Source organism: Ovis aries, chromosome 5 (assembly GCF_016772045.2).
Source record: "Ovis aries strain OAR_USU_Benz2616 breed Rambouillet chromosome 5, ARS-UI_Ramb_v3.0, whole genome shotgun sequence".
NCBI classification, from domain to species: Eukaryota; Metazoa; Chordata; class Mammalia; order Artiodactyla; family Bovidae; genus Ovis; species Ovis aries.
Genome location: NC_056058.1, coordinates 35,094,560 through 35,114,448, shown reverse-complemented (window position 1 = coordinate 35,114,448; position 19,889 = coordinate 35,094,560). Strand labels below are relative to the sequence as shown.

General features: G+C 43.3%; 1 protein-coding gene across 4 annotated transcripts in view; it reads right to left on the bottom strand.

The window, feature by feature from the left end:
• The window catches only part of SEMA6A (semaphorin 6A), a 131,676-nt gene that overhangs the window by 47,992 nt on the left and 63,795 nt on the right, over nt 1–19,889 (bottom strand). For all 4 annotated transcript variants that reach the window (XM_042250334.2, XM_027969999.3, XM_027970001.3 and 1 more), the window contains exons 2-7: nt 17,652–17,789; nt 15,027–15,144; nt 10,231–10,291; nt 9,191–9,253; nt 8,379–8,480; nt 2,297–2,387 (exon numbers count right to left, since the gene is read on the bottom strand). In XM_042250334.2, coding sequence (XP_042106268.1) covers nt 2,297–2,387; nt 8,379–8,480; nt 9,191–9,253; nt 10,231–10,291; nt 15,027–15,144; nt 17,652–17,751 — 535 coding nt within the window. In that variant the 5' untranslated portion in view covers nt 17,752–17,789. The remainder of the gene's footprint in view (nt 1–2,296; nt 2,388–8,378; nt 8,481–9,190; nt 9,254–10,230; nt 10,292–15,026; nt 15,145–17,651; nt 17,790–19,889) is intronic.

The window sequence follows — 19,889 nt, the reverse complement described above, 5'->3', positions numbered from 1 at the left end:
GTAGACTACAGTCCATGGGACCGCAAAGAGTCAGACACCACTGAGCGACTTCACTTTCTTTCACTTTCACTTTCTTTGGTCTTAACTGGTATCTGCTGTTTCAGGTAGAGCTGTCTTCATATCTACATTACTAACAGTCATGTATCTGTACGTGTTGACCTTCTGGGTTAGATTTTGGCTGCAGATGGCAAACCTTTCTATTGATACACATGAGTTTGCAAAAATCACAATTTTTCTTACAGAATCATAGTTCTGGATCATATGGATATACCTGAGGAGGAGAGGACAGTGGGGTGTGTGTGTGTGTGTGTGTGAGCTGTGTGTGTGTGTGAGTGTGTGTGTGTTACTGCTGTTGAACACACCTCCATACTCTTTGTCTTACATTTTAAACTGGATATCTTGCCAGAACTTTTACTCGTAAAATAGAGTACTATTTTGTCACTTTTGGTAATACGACAACTATTCAGGGGCAACAAGTATCCTCTGTTTATAATGGTGGAAGTTTTAAGAGCTTTCAAGCATTTCAGTGGACATGGATTCAGATACACCTTCTGGGGAGGAGGAGCGGCAGCCACAAGATGGTTTCATGGGGCTTGCTCTTGGAAGGTTGGTGGCCTCGGAAAGCACTCTGCTCATTCTCCTCTTTCTACCTTGGGCTGCCTCTTTTTCCTTATTAAATTTACATTCTCCACTGCAGTCCACAACCTCCATTGCTCTATTCCTAATGCAGGTTCCACGTGTCAGAAAAGTGCTGCAGTAGAAGTTAGGCACTTAAGAATATAATCCTCAAGCACTCTTTCCAGTGGCCTTGTCCCTACCCATGCTTACAAATAGGTTTACCTGACTTACAAGGCTGCTTGCTAGGAATGCTCTACCTTTGGAGGAGCTCCTATACCAATACTTCTCCCTACACCCACCTCAGTGAGCACAGCTGGCAATGAATTCCTAAATAAATTTCTAATTATCAATAAAACACCCACACACATACACAAAAACCCCCATCTGAAAGTCATGGCTTATTTGCTTTCATTCTATATCCTTTGCAATGGAAGGAAGGAGCAGCAATGGGGAGTGTTGGTCAACCTTTGATCATCAGCAGCATCCCTTCGGGCACTATAGTTCTATCAGAGACAGGCAGGTAAGCTCATGAGGTCATGATATTTGAGAAGATGTGCTGGTAACCGAGAAAGCTTACAGAAGCTTCCTTTCGTCTCTTTCCTTCTCCCTTCTACATGTAGACAAGGGGATGTGTGTATGTGCTAAGTTGCTTCAGTCACGTCCGACTCTATGCAACCTTATGGACTGTAGCCTGCCAGGCTCCTCTGTCCAGCAGATTCTCCAGGCTGGAATACTGGAGTCAGTTGCCATGCCCTCCTCCAGGGGAACCTTCAAAACCCAGGGATCAAACCCACGGCATGTGAGTTCTTTACCACTAGTTCCACCTGAGAAGCCCAGACCAAAGGACATGTAGCCCTAATTGAGACCCAACAGCCATCCTATGACTGTGAGAACGGCCAGTCTCCCTCAGAGAAAGAAAGAAAACTGAGCAGAGAAATGAAAAGGACCTACGTCCTGGATGAGATGAATGAGTTGTTGAATCAAAGCACCTCAAAGTCTACCCCACCTTAAATACTCAGTTCACACTGGGGGTTAGAGGTGGGATTTTCTGTTACTTCAGCCCAGACGCGCCCTAACCAGTATGCAGCATGTTCAGTGCAAAGTTGTTACTCTTTCTGAAGGCAGAGAAGCATGGGTAAGCATGGCAAAGACTTGTCTTAAGAAGCGAGGAGAGGAGAAAAAAAAAAGCAAGGAGATCAAACCAGTCAATCCTAAAGGAATCTACCCTGAATATTCATTGGAAGGACTGATGCTCAAGCTGAAGCTCTAATACTTTCCCACTTGATGTGAAGAGCCAACTCATTGGAAATGACCCCGATGCTGGGAAAGATTGAAGGCAGGAGGAAAAAGGGGATGACAGAGGATGAGATGGTTGGATGGCATCACTGACTCAATGGACATGAGTTTGCGCAAACTCCAGGAGATAGTGAAGGACAGGGAAGCCTGGTGTGTTGCAGTCCATAGGTTCGCAAAGAGTCGGACACAACTGAGTGACCGAACAACAACAAAAAAACAAAAGTACAATTTCCATATGATTTCCAATGGAAAAGGCATTCCTAGTTACAGTAGTCACCAGAGAATCAAAGTACAACTGTGACTCTGCAAATCCTGCAGGGCCACAGGCTGAGCCCACGAAAACAAAGGCAATGAGGAGAAATCAGGAAATCAGGTCATTTACCTGCGAACAGTGCAGTATTGGCATGTTTGGCATCGTAAGGGCATCTGGCCATTCCGCTAAATTCATCACCCACAGGTTCCAAAGTATCCATCTAAATGAAATGATAGGACTAAGTTAGGCACAGCAACCGACAGATAATAACAGCAACTAATATTTACAGAGCACTTAACTTTTTGAGCAATTTATATGCCTGGTGCAAATAATAGTCAAATACCCTCTAAGGTTAAGTCTTTTGGTTTCAGATGGGGACGCTGACGTTGAGAGAGATTAAGTCACTTGACCAAGATTCTGTAGCTAGGAGAGTCAGAAGAATCAGTCATGTCTGCTTGACTCAGAACCATGACAATAAAGAGATTCCCATATCCTCCTGGAATGCTAGAGAAATAAGCATCTTTCTCCTTGGAAAAGGGATTTCTGAGGTATTCACCAGGAAAACATATTCCCCCATCCCCTAGAATTATCTGCTAAGTCATGAACTCTACAGAGAATGACCCCAGTTTTTGTTTTGTTTTGCCAGAGGAGTCTTGCCTTTGTGGGTTAAATTCTAGGAGAAGACCCTGGAATTCTTTCTCAGGTTACCTGCGAGAATAGTATGGCATCAGCAAGCATGAACGAAAACACAGATGCAAGCAGAGCTCAGGTGGCCTTTGCACCTACTTCAGAAACATGTCTGATCTTCAGATTATGTAGATGAGAAAGAGTGGCCCAGAAGCTGAGAGGCTCCCATGGGCCCCAGATATGAGCAGTGTGGTTGCAACTTGACTCCCATCTCCTCCTGCCCAACCCAGGCTTGTTCCTGTACCCTAGAGGTTATTACTAGCCTGCCTCTTTGGTCATCTGAGTATGTTTAGAAAAAGAAAAAGGAAAACTAACTCTCTCTTAAAAAGGCAGACTGCATATGAAAACTTGGATTTCTTGCATCTTTTGAACATGTGGGTAAGTCAATTCCGGCCCTTCTTAGCCAAGGGGCAGCAAGCTATAGTTGAGTAATGGCCACCCCTGCCATTTTCTTCAGATCGGCATATAGTCTCTAGCACCAAGACCCCTTGACCCATAGATTGTATTGACATGCTGCTTGCTTATATAGTCTCTAGCACCAAGACCCCTTGACCCATAGATTGTATTGACATGCTGCTTGCTTCACTCTTACAAGTTACCCGCCTGGCTCACAGGCATTTGCAGGTGAGGCAAAGCCTTACTAGCTGTTCAACAAATTCATTTCCCTTTCCTCCATATCACACTAAACTACATTTCCCATCCTCCCTTGCAGTCAGGTATGATCACATGACTGAGCTCTGGCCAATGGGGTGTGAGTATAAGGCTCTGCCCCACCTCTAGGTCTTGCCCCTGAAAACCTCCCCAGATCCTCCACTCTTGTTCTCTTTCCACACTCTTCCCTTCTCTTTCCATCTTCTTCACTGGATCCTAGAGAGGATCCAGTGGAGAATTCCAAGATCCTAGGAGATCGCAAGAGATGGCAGACATATAAGCAGGACAGAGCCGGCTTTTAACCTCTCAGAATAGAAACTCACTGACTGACCCACACTTGACTGTGATGTGAGCAGGAAATGAACCTCTGTTGATCAGCCAACTGTCAGTGCATCTAGACCAATAATTCAGGGGTTCCTCCCACCCTCCCTTCCTGACACCATGAGAGCTTCCTAGCATTTAAGTCTCAGCATCACAGAGACCAAACAGTGATATCTTCCACAGTGCTAATGTTCTGACTCCTCTGTATTTCAGTCTTCTTTATGGTTTTAGGGTGTTTTGTTTATCATCTGGAAAACGGAAAGAAGACAAACCCAAGACAGCACTAAGGAAGGATCTGTGAAATGCTCTTTAGCATTAAAATCGAAGTGCCTGAATCGAGGAGCCTGGAGTTGCTGCCCAGGAGGAAAGAGTGAGATCCTTACTGAGCAGTCGCTAGTATAGTCCAGTCATTTGTGCCCTTTGCCCTCAACCCACAGAAACTTTTCAAGGATAGGACAGGCCTTTTCTGTGTGCAGCCACTTTGGGATCTCCCCCATCAAAGCCATAATGCTTGTTTAAACTGTGGCTGAGAATCACATAAAGCAGTTGTGTTAGAAATACATTTTTAGGAGAAAGATGTTCAAGTTAGACACCCTTTAAAGCAAATGTACTCTTCCCTGGCACATTTTTATGAAAGTCTTTTCCTAATATTTTATCCCAACAAGAGCTTCTTGTTTAACTGCGACAGACTTTGCAGTCTGTGACAAGTATTCAGAGCGATACCCGCTATACAGTGATGCAACAGAAATGCTGTTATCCCAAGCAGTTGCAGGCTGTAATCCTGCCCATGGGGAAACAATAATATACGAGGGGGATATAGTAGCAATGTACCTACTTCTAAAAAAGTGGCCACAGCTATAGCTAGTCACGGATGGGAAGCAATGAGGAATTAATGTATTGGTTTGTGAACTTGGAAAGTCCAGAGACAAGACAATGCCATGGTGAAATCCTCTTTCCCTGAAGTAAGAACTAATCCTTGTAGCAGTCATCAAATCTGAGACTTAACAACAGCCCCTGGGAAATTAAATCACCGTGGGGTAGAGATAATTATACTTAGAACCAGCCTGACTTGTGCAGAAGTTCAAGAGGTTTAGAAGACAGGAGGGAAAAGGTATGGAGTGTAGTTGTAGATTTATAATGGACAGCCTTCAGAATTCTTCCCTGGATAATCTTATTTGGGGCTCTAATCTCTCTAATATAGTCAGCTTACTTCTGTTATAAAACTTGTGGAAGTCAGGGCACGGTGCAGAAGCAGAGACCAAAATTTTGTCACTTTCCTGCTTCAAAGTAGTTTCACTTGATGCTTCTGAACTCTGTGATTTGGGTCTTTCAGTGGAAGACTGGCTATTGTTTTTGCTTTGACCCTTTGGTCCTGATCTGGTGATTAAAAAGCACTTATGAGATAGGCTGTCCATTTTCTCTGAAGCCAAATACATTATGTCCCATGTCCTCGGGAAAGTCCCAGTCTGCCCGGAGAGTCTGAAAACACTTTTCTGAGCAATGCCAAGAGTTCTCACAGCCATTCTCCATGCTAGGTATATCCTGTCTGTTGTTCCTGAGAGGCCCTGGGGTCCTGGAACATGTCTCAGCAGGTGTGGCTAGAACAAGGGGGAGGTGAAGGCACCTCTTAGAGGTGGAGCACCCTGGGGAATGGAACACGTGCGGGAAGAAGGAGCTGGATCCCTTGCAGGCTGGGTAACACAGTGCCAAGGAAACCTGTAATTTGTCATAGGAGATAGGTCTCCAGCTAGGGAATTCGTTCGGATTTGTTCAAAGCACTCATCTTAATGAGTCCTAAACAATGACACACAGGGATGGAATATTAAGTGGCAGAATTAAAGTCAGAGCTCCAGTATACCGTTACTGGCTGCCTCTTAGCACCTGAATTAGCTCCTGTCATTGTGTGAAATTTTAGTATCTAGTGGTAGTATTTTTTTGCATTGTTGTTCAGTCGTGTCCAGCTTTGTGACCCCATGGACTGCAGAATGCTAGGCTTCCCTGTCTTTCACCATCTCCTGGAGTTTGCCCAAACTCATGTTCATTGAGTCGGTGATGCCATCCAACCATCTCATCCTCTGCTTCCCTGGTGCCTCAGATGGTAAAGAATCTGCTTACAAAGCAGGAGACCCGGGTTTGATCCCTGGGTTGGGAAGATCTGCTGGAGAAGGGAATGGCTGCCTACTCCAGTATTCTTGCCTGGAGAATTCCATGGACAGAAGAGCCTGGTGGGCTACAGTCCATGAAGTTGCAAAGAGTCAGACACAACTGAGTGACTAACACTTTCACATTTTGGGCATTAGTTTAGACTTATAAAAATACCACGTTGGAAATATCATGCATCTTGATTACTAAATTTTATAAAAAAATCATTCACTTATGTATTGGCTCTGGTGGGTCCTATTGCTGCAAGTGGGCTTTCTCCGTTTACTAAGAGCCAGCAGGAGGGGGTAGTCTCCAGTTGCGGTGTGCACTTCCCGCTGCAGCGGCTTCTCCTGTTACGACTCATGGCCTCAGCAGTTGTACACAGTTGCTCTGTAGCGTGTGGGATCTTCCCGCACCAGGGACTGAGCCCATGCCGCTTGGATTGCAAGGCAGATTCCTCACCACTGCCGCCCGGGAAGCCCCATTACTGAATTGTTTTTGGTGTGCCCTCGCATGTTGCTCCTGAGCAGAGTGCCTCCCTTGCCTCACCCTAATGCTGGCCCTGCTGGTGCCCATTTCCAAACATACGTGGAAGATGAGCATGAGGGTAAAATAGATTCTCCCTCTGGCTGTGCCAAGGCAAAGTCTTTTAAAACTGTCTAACTCAGGCTGGTGAGCCCTCTGGTCCTGACAGCAGCCCATCATTTCTTTTCTCATCCCTAAGGTTTTACTTTATGCTGGTGAAACCCAAATCTAGACATCCCCGTGTCTCTCCCTAAATCAAGGCTGAGCCCTCCATCTTTTTGTTGGAGCTCTCTATTCATGTCCTGTGGGCATTGCCATCTGTGGTGCCAGGCACACTCAGCATATGCAAAATGGAACCCCCCATGTTCTCACTGCCCCACCGCTCTTCTGTCCTCCCTGTCCACATTGATGGCTGCCCCATCCACCCAACCAGGAGATGGTCTCACAGTAGTTCTTAACCCCTCTCTCTCTCTTTATCCTGTGCTTCTTATTAATTAGTAAATCCTTTTTTTTTTAAATAGGAGGATAATTGCCTTACAGTGCTGTGTTGGTTTCTGCTGTACAACAACAACATAAATCCTGGTTTTGGCCACTTCAGTATCTCCTGAATCTTCTCTTCCCTTCATCCCTGGGGCCACCTACCTCTGCAGACTCTTGTTGACTGTCACTTGTCACTTCAAGGTCCAACACTGTGGCACCAAATGAAGTTTCTCAAGCTCAGTAGACAGTTTCTTACTCCATGCCTTTGTGCATGCTGTTCCCCTACTTGGAATGCCCCGCTCCTTTCATTTGGTTACTTCTTCTTTAAGACTGAGGTTAGGCATTATCTCATTCACTATTTACCCCACAAAAAATGAACTGAACACCTGTTTGGAGACACTATGTCAGGTTCTGGGCAATCACAGATGCTCGGGTCTCTCCTGGGCTGGGGTGTTCATGTTCCACATGTCCTGACAACAGGAGGGAGCACTCGAAGAGAGGGGTTGTCCACCTCCTTCTGGAAGCTTTCCCTGACTGCTCGTCTCAGGCTGAAGTAAGCACTTTTCTGCGGTGCTTCCATCATGCTCTGTATTATGCCACCATGGCAGCAAACCCATGGACTGAAGCTTTCTTCTCCCTGAGTTTTATTAGTGACTGGCTTCACTAAGAATGGACACCTCCTATCTGTCTTTACAGTGTCAGTTCCTAGTCATGGGAGCACGTATTTGCTGAACAAGAGGCTACTGCCGGAAGAGGGACAAAGAAAGGTAAAGATGTGGGGTCAAGACCTCAGGTCATTTTTACCTCCACTCCTGCAGCGACACCATTATCAGAGGAACTAACTTGATTTATTAATGCTGCAAGGGTTAATCTTTTTCCCCTTTGCATGAAGGCCAAGATAAGTCAGACCATGGTCAAGTAAGCCGAGTTCTGAATGGAATTAAATTCCTTTGTTCTTGAAAATCTTACCTAGAGGAATGTCTACAGTTTCCAATGGCATGCTTTTGAGATCCCTTTTAAAATGGAAATCGTTCACAGTATAAGTGTGTTTTTGTGCTCAGAGAGGAGATGGTGGGATGGGAGGGAAAAGGAGAAAGGGAGAGAGAGGAAACCCACATGGTCTATGGGGTACACTGGCTGACATTCTGAACAATAGAGAATAGGGTCTTAATAGAAACATACTTTGCCGGGTCGGCTCTTTAAAGCCACGTCAGTCAATCCTGAACAAACAGGAAGCTTAGAAGCCTGCTCAGGATCAGTCATGTGGAGCACTACATTAAGTGGAACAAGCAAGAGGAACCCAGGTGGTGTTGAATTAACCCTCTTAGGTGACTGCGGGCACAATCACAGTAAATTATGAAATACCTCCAGGCTGTGTGGTTCCAACAGACAAAACATCATTTACCTTATAGTTTCTGCAGGAAGGGTTGAAGGCATTAGTTCCACAGACGAACAAAGTATCATCATTTTTCTTCAGCAGAACTTTAATAAAGTTGTGACACTCATCCTGAAAAACAGTTCAAACTTTTGGGTGTCCAGCTCAGGGTAGAAACCCATTCAACCGTGGGCCAAGATGTGCTGAGAGCAAGGTGAAAATGCAGGGGCTGGGGCATTCTCCTGGGAGAGTCCCGGCTCCTCCTCGTGTTTTTACCCCCAAGATGATGCTGACAGTAACAACTGCTTTTCAACAGTAAATAAGAACAGGAGGTGTGTGTTTGTGCCACCAAAGGAAAGCAAGCCAGGACGTAGCAGCACCCCGTCACATTAATTTTAATGCCAGAGGCTCCAGAGTCCCTTGATACACGAGGTCTGCCGCTGGAGTGTGTTTTTATGCTGCTCTATGGTGGGAGGCGCAGACCCCTTGCGTCTGCGGCAGCCTTTCTGGGCTCTCCTGCAGACTTTCTGAGGGCTATGGAGCACGAGGTGGGCTCCCAGCAAGTGTACTCAGAAGACTCAGCACAAGCCAGTTTGGGGTCCAAAGTCCCTGGTGCCCCCTAAATAGTTCATGATGCAGCCCTCGCAGCTGTCATACTGTTTCATCACATTAAAAGCAAACTGTTTTTTGCAAATTAAAGCCTTCAATAAGTTGATGGAAGAAGCAATTACTGGGGGAAAAGGGACTAGCGTGAGCCATTCCACATCAGGGTCTGCGGCTGGAGATAACAGTCAAGAACTTAACCCAAAGTGGCAGCTGCAGAAGAAATGAAAATTGCCTACCTTATGTTTTCCCTTCATTCTGCATGTGTCTACATCAGCCTGTCTAGATTTCCATGTCAGTTTCTGCAGGGATCAAGAAAGAAATCAATTAGAGCCCAGACGTTGTTGCATTTGATTTTAGAAGTAAGAGTTCCCTGGGGGAGACTAGAAGCTGAACATATATTTATTGAAAGCTTTCCACACCCTTTCTCCGTGATTAATTCACCATAACAACAAAAGATTAGAAATGGAAGTGTTCATTTAATTTTGAACCCCTATCTATTCATTAGACTACAAAATGATCTTCTCTTTGAGAAAAAGATGAAGGAGAAAGGAAAGAAGAATAAACAGCAGTGTGGAAATTTCACATAAAATATCCACATTAACTTGCTAAATTATGCTCATTTTGATAAAATACATGTCCTTGCCCTTTCCTTTCACTTGATAAATCAGTTTCCATAAAGCAGGCCTTTTCCTTAAAATATGGAAGTCATTTTCTTAAACATAAAGGGGACATTCACCTTAGGTGGACAAAGATTTAATTCAGGTTACACTCCTTCACATAAATTCATGTGCTGAAGGGATCATCTACTTCTGGGGCAGACTTTATTAACTTAAAATACCTCCATGTGGAGTTATAAGAAAGCGTTGGTTATATTTTATATCTGTCTGAAATGGATAATGATCAAATTCCTGAACCACAACAGTGAAGTCAAACTTAATATTGCAAGATATGGAAACATAACAGTGAAACACTTGTGGGACAAAAGTTTACGTATGGAAACTGATCTTTTCCTGGACAAATATCCAATATTTTATCCAACGAATTTAGGAATTACCTACAATTCCAATGTGTTTATGTGCACGTAATTGATGAATAAAATATGACGTACATAACCATTTCATATTAAGCCCTAGCTCATCCCCAAATTAAAATTTCATAAAATGTTCCCAATTATTCTAAGCCATGTCATCTCAGTCAATGCATTTACAATACATATTCTCTCCAAGAACCATCCTAAGATCCTTCATTTCTGAAAGAAGGTTTTAAAACTACTTACTTTGCTACAATAAATTTCTTCTGTGTGTGAGGTGTCTATATCAACAGTATAAATATGGTCCCTATAAACAAAGAAGAATTAAGACAATGTTAGACGCAAGAGTCAAGCCAGTGCGTTTTCTCCTGAATGAGTCCGTGTCTCATTCAAGGCAGATAAATCCACATCCATGTTATTAAAAACAAGATCAGAGGGCAAGAAGAAGAGGAGGGTTCAGCTTCTAAGAGATGCTTCAGAAACACATTCAGTACCTTCAGAGAAATCACGGGATCTTGCCACCTTTTATGAAAACTTTCCAGTAGTCTCTTGCATCCTGTAACAGTAACATCTGTGTACGTCCGTAGTTTAGGTGGGAGATGTCTGAAAGTTAAACAGGCTTCCAAACTAGCACACAGATGAGTTCGCATGCCCTCTCACTTGGCATTCAGCATCTAGAGTTGTTCATCGAGAGAGCTAACAAAAAGCTAATGTCTGTCTCCATCACTTTTTCGAAAACATATTTTCAGCTTTACCTTTGATGATTTGATTGACAAGACTGAAGACGATAAAGGTAAAATTATTTCCAGAAGCCACTCTTTTACACACGGTGATGGTCAATTAAGGTGAAGATGTACTTGAGCTAAAGTTTACACTTCTTGCTTCTGTTCACCTTCCTGTTTTGCTGAGAACTTGGCTGTCTTTATGATTCGCTGCCAATCTCCCCTTGGAAGGGGAGAAACAGAATGAGCAGCTCAGGTGTGGGGCTATATTTAAACATCCCCTTCTGTGTGAGCTGAGCACAAGGGCGTTTTTGTCTGGAATTCAGAAGACAGAAAAGAAAAGCGCTACATTCAGCTGAGGAGATGGGGGGCTAGTGAGGGAAAGCAAAACAGCTCGTTTTCCCTTGAAATAACATTGACTTTTTCTAAAATGCAGGAAGTCCTGGGGCTGGAAAATTACCCACAGCTTTAAAGCAAGACCTCAGGGCTCCCGTGCAGACTTTCAGGGCCCCTCATTACTTAAAAGAAAGGGAAAGGGGAGAAGGGAAGAAAGAAAAGAGAAAGGAATTATCTGCTGTCAGGATTTACTTCCATTTTCCCCCCTAGTTCTTTGGAAATCTGTTTGCTACTACTTTTAGGGAAAGAACAACAGCGAAAAACAGAAATAAAAACAGGCTTTCTCCTATGAAAATAAAAGGAGGGGGTAAGGCAGTTGGCCTATAAAATTCCCTTGCCCTTGTGAGTGTGTGTGAGTGTGTATGTGTGTGTAAGAGTGGTGAGGGGGAGAGAGAGCCTGTTTTGTAAACTGCTGAATTGGAAAGTTCTTCAGACTCCAGTAGGGTGCCAGAACTGCTCTGCCCTTTAATTCCGAGGCAGTTTTACGGCATTCCTTTATTGCTTGTTTGACTTTATTGGCGGTGCTGTGGGTCAGGTTCATTATTGGAGTGGAATTGCCTATTACTTTGGTATCAGCTTTGAGATGACTCGAGATTTTTTCTGGCCCTGCCTCTCCTCAAAACTTTAAGTAGGAGCTGAACGTATGAACTGTAAATTAACATCTGATTAATATGCACTGGCAATTCCTCAGAAAGCTCTTGATTGCCACTCCCCCGCCCCAGCCCTTTGGCATGGCCTGTTTATGTTAATTAGCAGTTCAGAGATTAAACAACAAAAAAAGAATTTACAAAATGGATAATAATAAAGCAGAACTGAAAAGGGGCATTGCTCATCAAGCTTCACTCAGTCCCTGGGTTCTGGTTGGGGACATGGCTTCTGATAGCTGACACCCATTGTCTAGAAGAACCAGGGACCCTTTTAAAAATCAAAATTCTATGAATGAAATCTCCCTTGGACAGTGGCAATATTTTTCAGTCTCCAAGAGATCACATTGCCCAACACACAGAACGATGCATTATGCTAAACCACATATCAAGGGTCAGGGGTTTTTCCCCAGCACCGTGCGTGCATCCCGGGTTTGTACACTGCTCTTACTTGAACACAAACTGACTCAGTCCTAGGACTTCCTCTTCCCCTCTCTGGTGAGCACCACTGAACTATGTTGGCATGACTTGAGTCTGGGGAAAGATTTCACTTTAAATCATGTTAGTGGCTGCCTGGGAACGTGGATCTCTTGGGGCTCTGTTGGGAAATGTGAAATTAAAGAGAGAGGAGAGACCCTAAATATGCAAACCGAAGAAATCATTTAGGAATTTTTCCAGGGGTGGGTACTCCAGGGAAGTAACTGCACAAAGTGAAAACCAACATGTCAGTGCTAGGCTGTTACAGATTTGACTTTTAACCAAGGTCAAGATTTGACCTTTAACCAAAGATGAGTCTGTCTTATAGTATTACAAAAGTGAATCTGTTTCTCCTTTTTTCCTTCTTCCCCTTCTCCTTTTCTTAGGGTCAGGAGTTAGGATGAAACAGTCTTGGTGTTAACAAGGTGTAATATTGGTCACCTTAAAGTCTGCACAGCACCTTGTTCCTAACTCTGGTGCCCCCTGGACTGTTTTACAGCCAAGTTAAAGTCATCAGGTAGTCGGTTATGTTTCTTTTCCCCCTAAAGACTGGGTTGCAAAATGAACAATTCATAGAAGAGTCTTGAGTCAGCCTATTTCTCACAGATATAATGTTTAATCATTTGTTTTGACCAGCCTTTAGCTAACTGGGTACAAATGTAATCTTCCATCCCTGTTACATTTAGGAAACTGAAAATGGTATTTAAGAGGGAGCTAATACTTTCCAGTGGTCATGTATGGATGTGAGAGTTGGACTGTGAAGAAAGCTGAGCGCTGAAGAATTGATGCTTTTGAACTGTGGTGCTGGAGAAGACTCTTGAGAGTCCCTTGGACTGCAAGGAGATCCAACCAGTCCATCCTAAAGGAGATCAGTCCTGGGTGTTCTTTGGAAGGAATGATGCTGAAGCTGAAACTCCAATACTTTGGCCACCTCATGCGAAGAGTTGACTCATTGGAAAAGACTCTGTTGCTGGGAGAGATTGAGGGCAGGAGGAGAAGGGGATGACAGAGGATGAGATGGCTGGATGGCATCACCGACTTGATGGACATGAGTTTGGGTGAACTCCGGGAGTTGGTGATGGACAGGGAGGCCTGGCATGCTGCAATTCATGGGTTCGCAAAGAGTCGGACACAACTGAGCGACTGAACTGAACTGAATACTCTCCCAGAGAGGTGGCTACTGGGGACTCATTGGAATGTTTTTAATGAATACCCACAGTGGCTACTGTTCTTGGGGAAAAGCTATTAGCAGGTTATTACCAGGACAAGTAGGCCTTCTATGGCTCAGTAGGCTGCAGAGCACAGAGAGTAGTGACCTAGACTCTAGACTATTCCAGTTCAAATCCTGCCTCTGTCATTCTGACCCAGTCATTCCACCTTTGTGTACCTTGGTTTCCTCCTGGTATACACGGGGATGAAAATAGCTCTAACTCAAAGGGGTTTTTCTTTTTTTGGCCCCAGGATTGAATGAATTAACATTTATAAAGAACTTACAACCATATTTGTAATTTATATAGCACATATAAGAAGTATGTACTCAGTGTTTGTGAAGTAGAATTTTTAGAAAGTGCTTTGGCATTGCTCCCTGGGAGCAAAATGTAGGGTACTCGTAGGATATTTTAATCTAGCCAGTGTTTTTTTTTTTTTTTTTTAACTTTACATTGTATAGCTTGTATTTTCAGAACATCTAAGTGCTTTGAAGGAACCAGCACTGTTGTTATTTACTTTACTTGTGTGCACAGCCAGACAGGTACTAAAAACATAATCTTTATTTTTCCTTCCCAGTGTAAAACTATTCATCAGTCTGGACCCAGGTTATACCACAGTGGACCCCACAAGATAGTGCTCCTTGTTGCTGTTTATTTAGAAATATTTTGAATAAGCCACAACCCCTGTCCTCAGTGGCGGATCATGTATTTTTAGAATCCCAGGGGACACCATTAAGAAATTCTACTCTAGTGTCTTATTTAACAGAGGACACTGAACAGCCAGAGAAGTTGTGGTCCAGGTAAGTTTAGAGTTGAAACAAAACCTAAATCCATATGAACCCTGTCTGGGTAGTATTCTTGCCAGGCTATTTATCCTTAAGTCATGGTCTGTTTGAATAACATTTCTCCAGTGGATGAGTATTTTCTGAACTAGATTCCTATCAAAAACTTCTACAGGGTGGCTGCTGCCATTCTGCTAAAGTAATAATATATACTATATATTATCTGCAAAAATACAGGTTTAACATACACCCACCCACACACACATTCAACTTAATTTGATGCATGTTGACACGTTCAATTTAGCAAGTATCAAGGAGAACACTTTACCCTATGCTTGAGTAAATATCTGTGTATACTGTATGTGTGTATATACATATATATGTATATATACACAATGTTCAAGATAAACAGTGGATTATTTTAAGTTTAAACTCCAAAATATGCAATTCTTTCTATCCAAATCCACACCATCAAGGTAAAAGGACACAGGAAATCTTGAAAGAATGGTTGCTTGACAAATGAAAGTAGCCTTTGAGTGAAGTAACACTCTCTTTGGGAATGTCACGATCTTTACTCTGAGGCAGAGTGTGGACATTTAGGTATTAGGACCGCTGGATGCTCCCAAGGCAAACATGGGGAAAGGGGGCTCACCTGGCGGCAATCCAGGGACGGGGGAGCCTGGTGGGCTGCCGTCTATGGGGTCGCACAGAGTCGGACACTACTGAAGTGACTTAGCATAGCTTAGAGTGTGGACATTTAGGTATTAGGACCGTTGGATGCGCCCAAGGCAAACGTGGGGAAAGGGGGCTCACCTGGCGGCAATGTAGAGGGTTCTGTTCATGATCACAATCATCTGGATGTCCAGCCTGTGCCTCTGCGTGGTGTTCCGTCCTGGCTTGTGACCCACAAACACCGGATACTGTTTTGTATCTGTGAAAAGACGACATGGGGCAAGAGAGGGAAGAGGAAATCAAGCCAAGAATTGACAGCGCCGGGGCGGGCGGAAGTGGGTGGCCGCCGAACAAAACCATTTTGAAGTCCAACCATGCCACCGTTTTCCATTTCCACGCAGGTCTATTATTTTAGGAAATGTTGTGATAGAAAAGTGCTCTTTAAGGATAATTGAGTTACAGTTTCATTTCCTGATGCTAATAAGCCTGGGCTTAGGTTTCTGAGTGTCACTCTTTCTGACTTGTCCCTCTTTCTGGGAGGAGGGGGGGTTAAACTTGCCAGTGAACCCTTTACATGAAGGTGCTCTTTTCTTCCCCAGTTTTCTTTTCATCTCCTTTAGAGTGCTAAGCCTGAGGGGCAGTCTGCCAAAGATCTTGTCTCCGGACAAAACTATTTCAAAGCAGCCTTCCCATCAATCACCGCAAAGGCAATGTGGTCTGGAGGCAAGAGCCCTCGTCCAGGAGCCAGAAGGAAAATACAGTCTCCACAGGCGTCCAGCTGGAATAATCTACTATTGAAGGCAGCTCCGCTAGGTCGGCTGGCATTCTAGGAACTGTGGGAAGTTCACTCTTAAGTTAAGCAATTGGCTAATCTCATAGAAATGGAGACTTTGACAGGACAGGGTCAAACTGAGTGTAGCCAGTCGGGTGATCTGGAATTTTCCCTGACCTGCAGAGTCAGCGAGCGTATTTCTCCTTTTCTGCAGTTCTCCTCAGTGGAAAATAGGCAATCTGTAATAATACCTGACCTTTGGAAATACCTACATCTCAAAAATCTCTCTGCCTTTAAACCTATGATCTCCAGAGCACTGGCGGTCCTTCAGAGAAACTAAGGGGGAGAAAAAAGATGAGTCACATTTAAGAGGCAGTTGTTTTGAGGGGTGAGAGGTATAAGTAATGACTCAAAATCCATTCATAGATGAATGCTCTGACCCACACACCGTAAAACCCCTGTAGCCTCTGACTCTGACTCACTCTTAGAGCATCAGTATATCTTACTCACAACCATGCTTGGTATGGGATTATCTTGTACTTTCCCTTCCACTGCTCAGAAATTTTATCCACCCATTCATCAAGGAAGTTGCTAAAACAATTAATTCCTGTCTCTGTCCTGTCAAAGATTTGAGTGTCCACTGAAGTATGGTTTTCAGCAGCATATTTGGGGTCTCTTTCTTCATTTTTTTTCCTGGGGTGTCTTCTGCACAGGGCCACCGAAGATAGAATACTTATCTCAAATGGAGATAAACGCTTATTAAGGTTTAGTACCTTGAGTTAGGTGGAGGAAGGAAATGGCAAGCCACTCCAGTGTTCTTGCCTAGAGAATCCCCATGAACAGAGGAGCCTGGTGGGCTACAGTCCACGGGATCACAAAAGAGCTGGACACGACTGAGGCGACTTGGCACGAACACATGCCACTTCAAGAATGATGATTTCAAGCTACACAGTTTGGTCCTTAGTCATACCCTACCTTTTGTTCTTAATTAGAGGTGTAAAGCCTTGCCACCTCACCCTCATGTAAAATTACTTCTTTTTACAACCTAGACCTTCCGGCAGAAAGCTGGGTGGACGGCGTTAGTATCCTAATATTACTGTCAAATACCTTTTTAATGGTTCATTCAGTGTTTGAGGATAACCACTGAAAATAGATATTTGGGTAAAATGCTTTCCCCTTTACTGTGACAAAATATTTTATCTTTTGGAGAAAAGGAAAAAAAGTAGTTAATTGTCTATTTCATTCCACATGCAGGTAGAATTATCCTCTTTTGAGGAGTCACCTGACCTTTTCATCATGGTGCTTTCTACCCTCGATACTGAAGCAGAGATCAAAAAAAAGTTATGAACAGTTAAACTAGGTCCCCTGGGAATTCAGAAGCACTTTAAGTCTTGCAATGATATACTTCTGAGTCTAAACAGAAGTTAATTTTTGTCCCAGTCTTCTTTTCTGTTGTAACAATGCCTCTGTATTAGTTACCCTATGAAAATGTGCAGTCCTGGCAACACCCAGAAGACCATGATGTTCTCCCACAGCTGGTTTCTAGACGTGATCACAGCCTCCTTGTAGTAACTGAGACTTCACTGGAGGTACTGAGGGATGTTTTAAATCCTCATACAAGTGTGTCCCTGCAACCTTGTTTATTGGAGTCATAGAACAGTCATCCCACCAGTTTGACTAGACTTGAATTATCCACCTTCCCAGGTGGCACTCCCTGGGTGGGGAAGATCCCCTGGAGGAGGGCATGGCGACCCACTCCAGTGTTCTTGCCTAGAGAATCCCATGGACAGAGGAGCCTGGAGGGCTACAGTCCATGGGATCGCAAAGAGTTGGACACGACTGAAGCGACTTAGCATGCCCCCATGCATGCCATCCACACAAGTTTAAGTGACTAACAAGTCTCTTCTATGAAATGTTTAATGTGTGAGCTTTGCCGGTTGACACAGGCACAAGTGCCCACAGAGGGAGAGAGTGAGAGAGAGGTGGATACTTACAGTTGCCATGCGAAATACTGATTGGCTCAGAATCTTCTGGGAAAGCAGCCCCAGCACAGTGTAGCAGTGTGAAATATAGCAGCAAGGCTTCTGACCTCATAGTAGTTCAGCGGGGAGACTTGACTTCTCTACTTCACCCTGCCAAAGAGCAAAGAAGGGAGTTTTATTCTTTTCTTTTATTTTTTTTGCAGGTCAGTTTTATTCCACTCCATAAAATCAAATGGCCTTGAAGATAAATTTTAGAGAAAGGGGCCTCTGTGTTCGATCTTTCTCATTGTGGATACACTCGTGATGGTATTTTGCAGAAGGAACCCCTGTCTTATCACCCATTGCACCCTCCTCCCTCATGCATAGGAGCCCTTTTGCAAAATTTCTCCCAAACCAGTGACTCAGAGTCTTGGTTCTTTTGCCCTGAGCCATTGTGAGGTCATTATGTGTGACTATTTCACAATCATGAAATGACGTTCTGAAAAAATGTGGATAATTGAGAATGCTTTTTTCCCCCCTTTTAATGTAAACACATTTTTTTTTTTCTTCTCAGCAGGTTTAGAGCAGCATGCCATCCCCAGACATGTTTTGTGTGGCCAGCCCAGGATCTTTCAGAATTTTGAAATAGTTCCCCAATATTGAAAAATTAGAAGGTTTCTACCCTTCTTTATAAAAATCAGAGTATCTGACATACTGACCTAAATGACAGTTTCCTTCAAGCATTATGCTGTCAGCCACAAACACCACCACCCCACCTGACCCCCAACACCTGTACTGGCCCAGTTCAATGATTTCCATTACCTGTTTGACCCCTTAGTTGAGATTTTTCACTCCTGGTTATGTAATTCTACAGTAATTCTATAGTGACCTTAGACATAAATAAAATCACACAGTCTATGTTTAAAAAGAAAGAAATGGATCCTTTCCGACTCTGTGGAGAACGTTACAGGCAGCATCTGAATCCACATCCTGAATAGTATTGTGGACTTTGAAAAAACCCTATCTCTGTATATTTTAGTGTCAGATGCTGCCATGTGGTGAAATGGTAGTGAATAAAAATGCTAGATATACTGTTCTACCCATCTGCATTTTCTTAAAGATGCTCTTTATGTGTAGAAAAAATAATCTAAATCATTAGAAGTAGAAACACTCCCATGTGGGGCTGCTGGATACAGTGAGAGGAAAGTCATAAGACAGAACATTTTGCGTAATTCTCAGGCATATTTCAAATAACTGTTGATCTATCAGGGAAATTAATGTAAAATGGGGATATCTTTTTATCTTCGTAACGTCTTTGAAGTAGCCTGCCAAAGATTGTCTTTTTTGAACAAAGTTATTTCACAGTAGTCCATCAATCATTTAAGATTTGGGTGTAATAAAGTCACACTTAGCAACCTACATGTCTTTGAAAGTTAATTTGGCAAACAAACTGCTAACTGACGCTTTCTGGAACACACTTAATATTAGATACCTGTGTGTCTCTTCTTCATACCCAAAAAAAGCATTAACAAGCCCCAAGTGTTGCATCGCAACTGATAATTTCACAGACACAGCTGGGTCTTAATCATTTGTTCAGTCGAAAAGTGCATATTAATTAATTTGCCTTACCTTGAAAATCAAAGAGGGAGAGAGGTTGAGAGAAAAGCCTAAGCCTTTCCATATCTCCATTGCTGATGTGTAGGTTAAAATTAAACTTTAAATAATTACTTGTTCACAGGGCAGTCCATTACCCAGAGATGCAAATGTGTATTTACAGACAGGTGAAAAGCACTGCTCTAGCCATTCATTCATTTGCCAGTTCTTCCTATTCTGGAGAATCTAAACCCAAAGGGAAGCTCTGAGATGCCCTGATTTGGCTTGTCAGGGCTTCTGTTCAGTATAACATTAGGGAGGAGAAATCAATCATAGGAGTAAGTAAGACATAAAGCAGACCCCAATCAGAAAGTATTCGGGTAAGAGGAAGTGGCAACCTTTACCAAGGGCTCAAGAGCAATATCATAGTACTGTACAGAAGCCTTCACCTCTCAACAACCGATGGAGACTCAACAACCGATTCTCATTCCTTTAGAAATCTTTAAGAAAATCTGTATCCTTTTAAAGATTAACTTTTCTTGACATGACAAAGGAGTCTGTATCCTCCCACAATTACATCCATCTTTGTACAGATGTCCTCCAGCTAATGAGACGAAGTCCCACTATTTTAATCTGTCTCCCAGTTTTAATTTTTTCCATCTTAACAACTGCATGGAT